Genomic DNA, 9,347 nt, shown 5'->3' on the forward strand with positions numbered 1-9,347 from the left:
AGCCACCGCTGCGGGTTTCTTTCTGACAGCCTACATTTTGTGTGCCAATTTTGCCGGGCCTTTTTTGCGGTGACAAGTGATGGAGCAAGCATGCTCGACGCAACGCATCTTAAAGGTAGATCAAACTGATGCTTCATTTTAGTGCCATAATGCTGACAGCACAGTGCACTTAGCAAGCTCCTGGAGATAAGAGGGAAATGCAGCTTGGTGCAGCTCAATGTCATCCGAGCATCGGAGATTCACACCTCAATAATTTAAATTTCCAAGACCTGGTGGTGTGGCCAACTTATTGGCAGTTTGAAATAGTCATAGTGTATGTTGCTGCCTATATGATGATCTTCATTTACAAAAACGGCGTTCGGACTTTTGGGGGGATCGACCTTTAGACCAACACCAATCTATGACGTAAGCAAGATGCAGTGGTGCTGCTCTTGCCAAGTGGGGTTTAAAAACATAGGAATACATATAAACAAAAGTTTTCTGATTTCACATTGAACTTACTAGATCGTCCTTTCGTGAGCAAAAGCTGACTGCGTCTTAGAACTGAATGATGACCTCATTTCAAAGGCGATGTATCTTTAAAACACGGCAGTGTATGCACGTGTGATTCACCCCCCACTGGAGGTACAGGGTAGCAGCACTATCCATAGAAACACATGTAGGCAAAACTTTCCGAAATATTTTTCTCGTTTCATAGTGCACCCATGGGGGTAGCTGTTTGTTAACAATTTGCAAGTACTTTAAGGAAAGTGTGACATTTCGAAGCTATCTTTCTAAAATACCTTGCTAAATGTGTGTTGTGAAGCCAGACATCCCTAAAGTGCGCTCTATCCAATGGATGTTTCTCCAAATCACGCAAGCTTCTCTTGGAGTCTCGACATGCTGCTGCATGCACTACATTTCCTCACAAATGCTGCCGTTCAGACTATACACTGTGAATAGGCTTACTTTGAAGATGGCCCTTAAACAGCATGATAAACACACCACACACATTAGCAGACAACAGTGCTGCTAGACCAATCAGAGAGTTCTTTCATCTTATTAGTTGTGGGTCTGTGTATCAAAAACTGTGGTCCAAGTGGGCCGAAATTTGGGTGCTTACGGATTGTTGCAAAGCCTGTGGTCAGTAATGCTAACTGTATTCAAGTTGCAAGACTTGAGATTGTTGATCACCTGGTGAAAAAATCAGCGAAATAGATGTATTAACAAAAATCCGTAGGTGTTAGAGTTGAAGAGATAAGTTGAGAGGTGAAAGGAGCAAAAAAAACAAAAAGAAACACCTTTCAAAGATTATGCCAACATACAGCAACAGCTTTTATTGGCTGCTTCCACATGGCACCGCCGTCCATAAGCACCCTGGGTTTAATTTTGTGTACAGTCTACAAAAATTTAAAGTAGCCCAATGTCTTCCAGGCTTAGTGTACACAGATGATGTGGTACTTTTTGCAAATAGCCAAAGTGAGCCATAACTCCTTTCAGATATCTGGGCAAAGGAAGTGGAAAACATTGGATTTGAATTTAGTGTTGAAAAATGGAGCAGTATGGTATTTAACCGTAGCAGGACTGGAACATTGTCAATACTGGGCCGTGAAATACTGCGCGTATAGAAGTACAAATATCTGGGCTTGTGGAGTGATGTGGGGAATATTTAAAGACGCATGAAGAACATGTCAAGGCGAAATGAATGGGGAGTGTGGCCTCAACGAAACGCAGAGGACTGTGGAAGGATGTAATGGCTCCAGAATTAACTTTTGAGAATGAGGTACTGTGCTTGAAATATGATGTGGTACAAAGACCAGATATTAGCCAGGTTAGCTTTAAGGGCCCATGGAAATACAAGTGAAGCTGTACAGATATGGATGTGGGTTAGCCGTCCTTTGAAGTGCGGGAAGCACAGAGCAAAATATCATTTGAGAAAAGAATAAGAAGGAGAAGAGGTCGGCAACCAAAGTTTTTGGGTATTTGTACAGTAAGCCCGGACACATGATGGAGGAAAAGGACTAGAAAGCTTACAACAGGCTACATAGGCAACAGATAAAAGGAATTCATAGTTTTCTAGCGCAATGGCACGAGGCCAAAGAAGGGAAGAAGGATAAACACAGCACAGTGTTAGTTAAATCTACAATACCAAATAGCCCAACAGCTAACTCTAGTAAAAGTACAAGGAAGTTGTAACGAACGTCAAAAAAAAAAGTTTGCGAAAATGAGACTGCTCAGTGGAGGCAGATAATGGGAACAAAAGAATCGCTGCGTAAATACAGGGCTGTTAAGAACGAAATCGAGAAGGAAGAATTGTATGATAGGCCAGTCATTACAGAATCTAGTGTGTAGAATGCTGGAGCAGTGTAGAAAAATTATGGTCGCTTTGTGTAATTAGGTCCAATGCAAATTAGGTGCACTAGCATTTCAGGTTTCGCTTCAGCTCTGGTGTTCAGATCCAGTGTTCACAGATGGCAGTTGTTCAGATAGCGGCAATGGGTTAATATCCATATGTGCGGTCACTCTCCATTCATCTATCTCTTGGAGTCTTCCCACCACTCCTGGCAGCAGTCAAACAATGCACGACTGCCCTTGTATGGCTGGTGCCGCCATTGGTGGGGCTTCGGTTGGGTTGCAACCCAGGTTGCTCTTCCCGAGCAGCCTTTCACGATTAATTGAGCTGCCTCGTCACAGGGTGGGCAGGTTGCTAGGTATATATATATATATGTGCATGCATACCTGGGCAAGTTCCCGGTGGGCAGCCTGCCACAAAACAGGCTTCAGACAAACACTACGGCTGAATGCAGGGAATGACCACTATAAGTGCTAGCACACTAAAATATTAAACATGTTCTGGTGGACTGTAAACTATACCAGATGTCAGAGAGGACTTAGTGAGTCTAGCAACAGCTTTTGGTTTTAGGGATAGCGAAAGCAAAATTAACTTATCAGCTTCACGAGAGAGGACTGGGGTATTGGTGGCATAAAAACAGAGTGGAGAAATTGCACGAATCATCACTGAAATCCAAGTAATATAGCTTAGAATATGAAAAATAGCCTTGAATAGGGGGGAAATAAATGATCAGAACAGGGCTCAGGGGGGCTAAGTGCAGAGCAAATAAAACAAGCAACAGCTTTAATTTAGTAAATTAGTAGGCAAGGTGGCACTTGCCACCACCCCAATACAAAGGACATGCTAATACTAGTCATCTATCTATCTGTCCAGAAAGTGACTCCTGGGACTAGCCGCTTTTTGAAGCGGAGTTTCCCAATTGGTATGTTCTAAGAGCTCGGAGACCAACACCATGGTTATAAACATGGGTGGCACTCACGAATGCCGGAGATGGAGGCAGCCGGCACCATCGTCTGCTAAGTGCGTGGTTCTCTTTCATTTGCTTGCCGTGGCATCTGGTTTTTGATGTAATGCTGTCTAGTTTGAACAACTGTATTAGTGAGCAAATGTAGCACATGTGAGAGCATCATGCAAGAAGCTTGCATTATTCAGAGAAAGCGGATACAGCTCCTTTTGGGGGTATGTCCATCTTCACAACACACGTTATGTTGACGTTTTAAAAAGATAGCTTCGAAAGGGCATAACATCTTTAAAGTGCTTGCCAGCTGTTAACGAACAGCCACCTCCATAGGTACACTGTGAAACTAGAAGAATATGTCAACAAGTTTTGCTTACATGTATGCCTGTGGGTGGCGTTCCCGTCCTGTACCCCTCCGCGGGGAGTGACCCCCAGCGCGTGTATTGTGGTGTTTTAAACATACATCGCCTCTGAAAGGACGTTTCTTGCTTTCACATTCAGTTCTAGGATCTGTGTCGGATGTTTAGGCTCTGCTGCGTGGGCCATCGTGGAGCGCCAGTGTTCCATATCTTTGGAAGGCGAGAGGAACTCTTCTCCTCGCCCCTCGGAATGCTATAGGAGCCCCACTACCCTCGTGCTATTTATTTTTGACAAAATCTGTACTCTGCTTTTCTTCACAAAGGGATGGCATTATAGATGCACTGTGAAATCAGAAAACTGCTTTGAAAACTTTTGCTTCCATGTATTTCTATGGGTCGTTACCGCAGCTTTTACCCACACCCTCATATGTTTGTAAACACAGTGTTGGTCTGTACGTGGAGCTGACCTCTCTGCATGGCAACCTCACTGGAGCATGCGTCATGTTGCCATCCGAAACTACAGAGCCGTTGGCAGTTTGGCAGTTAGCCAGGTAGCGCACTAGTGTAGAAGCCGGGATGCGGCACTGTTGGATAACCCCTGATCGCATTTGCCTCCAACTGCTGGCTTTGCTATTATGTTGTTACGCGTTAATTGCTTTTAGCAGCACACCATGCCAGCGGTGGGGGGTGTATGCAAAGACTTATGCTTGAAGTCAAGTTTTTGGGGGGGCCAGCAAGGTCTGAAGTAGAGGGGCAGGGGGTCAACTTAAATGCAACAGTATACGGAAAGTTGTATTCGATATTTAAATGCTGCCTTTAAAAGCAACCTTGTGTTCATGCTTCCATCCGTTTCATCCTTGTTTTTCAAATTGCTTTTGCTATGGCAGTGGCCCACCAACTCAACCAAGTTTTTTCGCTCATACAACGATGCTGAAATTTGCAAAAATTTAATTCAGTTCCTCCACTGGCTTTTTGTTTATGTTAAAATAATGCAAGCTTGTGCGCACACAGCTAATCAGGACACATTTGTTCCGTACCAGCTCATTAAGCCTACTTGCCATGCTCATTCCAGCAGCAGTAAGTGTTGCACATTGGTAACTGTGGTGCAATGTCGACGGGGTAAATTTTATGCAGGGACCATGCTGACTGCCCTGTGACTGGTTGCAGCTGCAAGTGCTCAGCCCTGGACAGTGTTGCTGTGCATGCTGCTGGCTCAGTGCGTGATGAGTAAATAGACTGGAGTGCAGTGTACGCACTGGCTCAGGTTTGTCATATCATCATCAGGCCTACCACCTTTGTCTCTGCAGGGGGAAAGAGGTTGATCCTGTCGCATGGCACTTGCTCAGGATACTTTGCTTCAGAGCTGTGGGAATCAATGTTATGTCTAATGCAGTGTTCCTATGAATATCTTCAACCACAAAGGTAAAATGAGCACACGTGAGACTATAGAGCACGAGTGTAAAAATGAGTGCGTCAGTGTTTTCATCTCAATACATAACGGGATACACGTGATGGTATAAATGCATATGCTGGAATGATGGGTCCTCCCACATCAGTGGAGTGATGTGTGGACAGTGTAATTACTTTGTTATGTTTACTCAAAAAACTTGTGGAGTGTAGTTAGTTTTACTGCTTGTTTTGTCAAACATGCACTAATGCTGAGGTTTTGTTGCAATACTTGGCAACATGTAGTGGCTTAAACGTTTAGTCCGCTTTAGCAGGTACCCGGGTGCAGCATGTCACGTGATTCTGATCTTACTGCTTGTGTCTTTGGTTTCAATCTTTGCTCTTGAAACCTTTTTAAGTGTAGTTACTGGTTGGTAGCCTTTTCTTTGGCTTTTGTTGGAACTTTGTGCCTTCAAATCACCTTTTAGTAGTTCGCTAAGTGAGCATTGCGGCAGTGGCGTAAATCGCGGGGGGCAGGAGGTCCTGAATGCAGGGGGCAGGAGGTCCTGCACCCCGCATTTCGAGTGTCCCCTCCGAGATTCGTCCCACAACTACTCGGTCGGCATCGATTCCCTTTCATAGAATGGCTATGCAGAATCAGATGTTGAAAAAAAAGTCTTGTCATGATTACAATTTGCCAACAATCAAAGGACATACCATGACTACGTGTGATTGTATTTAACTTCAAGCTTCTGCGTTTCTGGCATAGAGTCAGTCTATGAATGAGACAAATGTTAAAGGGTAGTCCTGCACGTTGGAAGGTCAGCACCGCGCAAACCTTCGAATCTTTGGGGTCTTTCTCTTGTTCATACCTGGTGAACGTTTAAACAGTGCACGAGACAAGCGCTGACAGATGAGACTCTCGCCTTGGCGGCATGCATAAAACTACTTCATATATCAGCTGGCCATGTTTATTTAATAAAAGGAAATGCACAAAAACACATTGAGCAATGTCTACCGCCATCACCTTCAGTTCCTTAATACTGCCGGTCCGATTAGAAAATTGCGAATATCCCTTCCACCATCTAGGGTCCATGCCTCCTCCGAGACAAAAGTAAAGGTACTTGGACGCTGTGGTAATAGATGGAGAAAGCGATGCTGGTTAAATGCTGGAGAAACAGCACAACAGCTGAAATGAAATGCACAACGCAGCCTTTAGATTTGAGGAAAGCTACAAAACGTAACTTCATACTCTGTGCTAGAGGCATGGGACAGTATCTAGTCAGGGCCCGGCCCTACTTGCCACTACTCTGGCCCAGACTTGGAATCCGACAGCAGCCAGCTATCAGTCCGTACAAGAAAAAATTGGCTTTTGAGGAAAGGAAATGGTGCAGTAATTGTCACATCTCGGTGGACACCCAAAGTGGGTTGTAAGGGAAGAAGGTGGGAGTGAAAGATGAAAGAAAGAAAGAGGTGCCATAGTGGAGAGCTCCAGCAATACTTTCGACCACTTGGGGATCTTTAACTTGCACTGACTTCACACAGCACATGGGCACCTTTGCATTTCGCCTCCATCGAAATGCGGCTACCACGGCCGGATTCGAAACTGGGAGCTCCGGCTCAGTAGCCGAGTGCCCTAACCACTCAGCCACCGCAGCGGGTATGCGGGATCATTTGCTTTTCATGACAAAGCTTAGCTCTCAAAAAAAAAGGTGGGAGAGAGGGAAATACAACAAGAAGTCAACAGACATCTGTATATCATCTGGAAAAGTTGCAGAAAGCAAAAGGCGCTATTTTGGGTTCGTACCAGCTATGAGTGCCTAAAGCTGGGCACAACCGAACAAAATTGGGTTCTAAAAAGAGCACTGCATGCCATCCTTTTCAGTCGCTCGTGAGGCAACACTTTAGGAGAGATATTTCTAAGACAACGGCTTTAGCGCAAGCGTAATCTGATCCCCTCGTCAGTGCACTAGGATGCTTAGTGTCCTAGCGCACTATGAGCGCATTGTTACGGACCTAGCTTTCATGACGAGGAGGCTTCATGCAGTAGTGAGGACTCTGGAATCGTATCGTTTTCAGTTGAGTAGAGAGCTCCCCTTCGAGCAGGGCTGGTAGCTTTATAAAGTACAAACACCCTCCAGATCCCAAGAGAGGGATTCGCAACCCCAAGGGTCACATTCACACAGATTACACAAAATTTGTCCGAAAATACAATGTGTCATCAATTAGTCAGCTTTTCGTACGTCAGAAGCGTGCCGAAAATACCATTCTACTCAACCGGAAAGAATTCGCCACCCTTAACTGTGCGCCTGGGGCACTATGCAGGATTTGCAGCTGGACGGCAAGGGCCTTTTGCTAGGCGATGTTTTCAAGCCTTCTCTCGTCAACTGTCTAATTTGCTCTTGGTCAGCTATAGTAGGATACGACTTAAAAAGCAGAAGTTGGTAGCACTGGGCCGTGGTCTGCGGCATCCTGTAATACTCCGCTGGCCAACTGCAACAGTAAACGAAATCAGCTTTTTAATGTTTGACTATATTAAACAAGCCAGGTGTCAAAAATCTAGAGCTTGTAATTTTTTTTCAAGTGATATGCATCTTGCTTAGGTAACAAAAAAAGTTTCAAAAACGGACTTTTTTGCCGTGGAGGAATTCTGTGTGGTGATTCTGAATATGGGTGGAGCTTCACTGCAGACTTGATTTGTTTGCTTTGCACGGCATTGGCGGCTTTTTTGTCAATACTTCTGGGACTTGCTAGGTCTGGGGGGGGTAGCTAGGGAGCAGTGTACCCCCCTGAAGTTTCCATGGATTTACGCCACTCCAGTGTGGAGCTTCAGTGACTGAACTGAACATTTGGGACTGACAAGCTGAGAAATAGGCTCTAACTTTCAGGGACTTGGCATATTGCCAGTGCCTATCAAAAGTGTAGAGTAATGTTGTTCATCTTGTTTCAAAACTCGAAGATGCTTGCCAGACAAGTTAGAGCATGGGTATTTTATGCTATGCTTTCTCAGTGGCAATTGCAAGAGGACATTCATTGTTGATATTTGTGCATAGACTGACAGTTTGGATAGACCGTTTTCCTTTGCTGTGCCCAAATTCATGGCTCATCTCCACTGAGGCAGGTTTGTATTGTTGGAAAGTATTGCAGCTGCTATTGGCAGTGTAATTTGATTTTCTCTCTTCAGCGAAGCTTGTGTAAAAAGCTGCAAAATGACTTCACAAGGGCTCCCGCTGTTACGATGCATTGACGAGAATATTTCCTTTTTGTTTACTGAAACATCGTTAAAAGGTCTCACTGATTTCCTATGTTCTAATGTGTGCTTTTCTCAATCTGCTTTGCACCTAATTGAAACATTTAGCTGCCCTTTTCATAGGCGCTACCCTACCCACGTTCTAAGGTTCTGCTTTAATGTTATGTCTCCACAAAAGACATTCGGTTGCTGTTTGGGAATATTGCTGTTGGCTGCATGTGGCGATGTCAGCATCCTTCCTGTAAAATAAACATGATCCTCAACTCTTCATTGTTTGGCTCATTTTAGAGTGCTAGCTCTTAAGGTGAAGATCCATGGAAAAGGCGTACTATTAGTTTTCATCGTCAAAAAGCGCCCAGAGTGAACACAGGGAAAGACAAAAGCTCACACCATGCTTTCTCAGCCACCATGGCTGTGTAGTAAAGAAAACAGATATAAAGGACCGGTGCACAAACGTTGCAGCTAGGCATCAAAGGGAAATGAAGAAGTTGCGAAGAAGCAGGAGCCAAAGGCCACACATGCATTTTCACGCAACAGTACGTGCATGGCTAGGCACCGATATGAGGGAGGTGGTCATCGAAAGATGTTTGCAACCTTGCCTCCAGAACATTTACTCCCTCTTAATACCTTCTTGGAGCATTGTGGAAGCTGCAATCCTCTTCAGCCAATCACGAGCGCACAAATCTTAAAATGTGCATGACAGGGCATGTGACACCATCTAGGTTTTAAGCTGCAAGTTACGTAATACGCAATAAAATTTCAAGGTGAAAAACGTTGCGCAAAGAAACGAGGACACAGAAAGACGGACAACACACGGCGCTTACTTCCAACAATGGTTTATTTCAGAAAGAAAAAGTGGTTTTATAACGAAATCACGACCAACACGCCGTCAAACCATGTGCTAGCAAAGCGTATCAGCCAGATATGCGAGCTCTTTCGCCATCAATGATACAGAGGGGGTACTCGCACAATCATCTTTCAAAAGTGATATCCATTCCGCTTCTATGATTTCTCGTGTCAACCGGTTATTGTGCACTTTTAAAACCATGCATTGTTCAAGAA

The 9,347-nt window shown here is 44.5% G+C and overlaps 1 protein-coding gene across 4 annotated transcripts in view; it reads left to right on the forward strand.

Moving 5' to 3' along the window:
• mio (GATOR complex protein mio) overlaps positions 1 to 8,553 on the forward strand; it is a 242,517-nt gene extending 233,964 nt beyond the window's left edge. For all 4 annotated transcript variants that reach the window (XM_077657210.1, XM_077657207.1, XM_077657206.1 and 1 more), the window contains one exon: positions 4,784 to 8,553. In XM_077657210.1, coding sequence (XP_077513336.1) covers positions 4,784 to 4,880 — 97 coding nt within the window. In that variant the 3' untranslated portion in view covers positions 4,881 to 8,553. The remainder of the gene's footprint in view (positions 1 to 4,783) is intronic.
• Positions 8,554 to 9,347: the final 794 nt, after the last annotated feature.

Source organism: Amblyomma americanum, chromosome 3 (genome assembly GCF_052857255.1).
Source record: "Amblyomma americanum isolate KBUSLIRL-KWMA chromosome 3, ASM5285725v1, whole genome shotgun sequence".
NCBI classification, from domain to species: domain Eukaryota; kingdom Metazoa; phylum Arthropoda; class Arachnida; order Ixodida; family Ixodidae; genus Amblyomma; species Amblyomma americanum.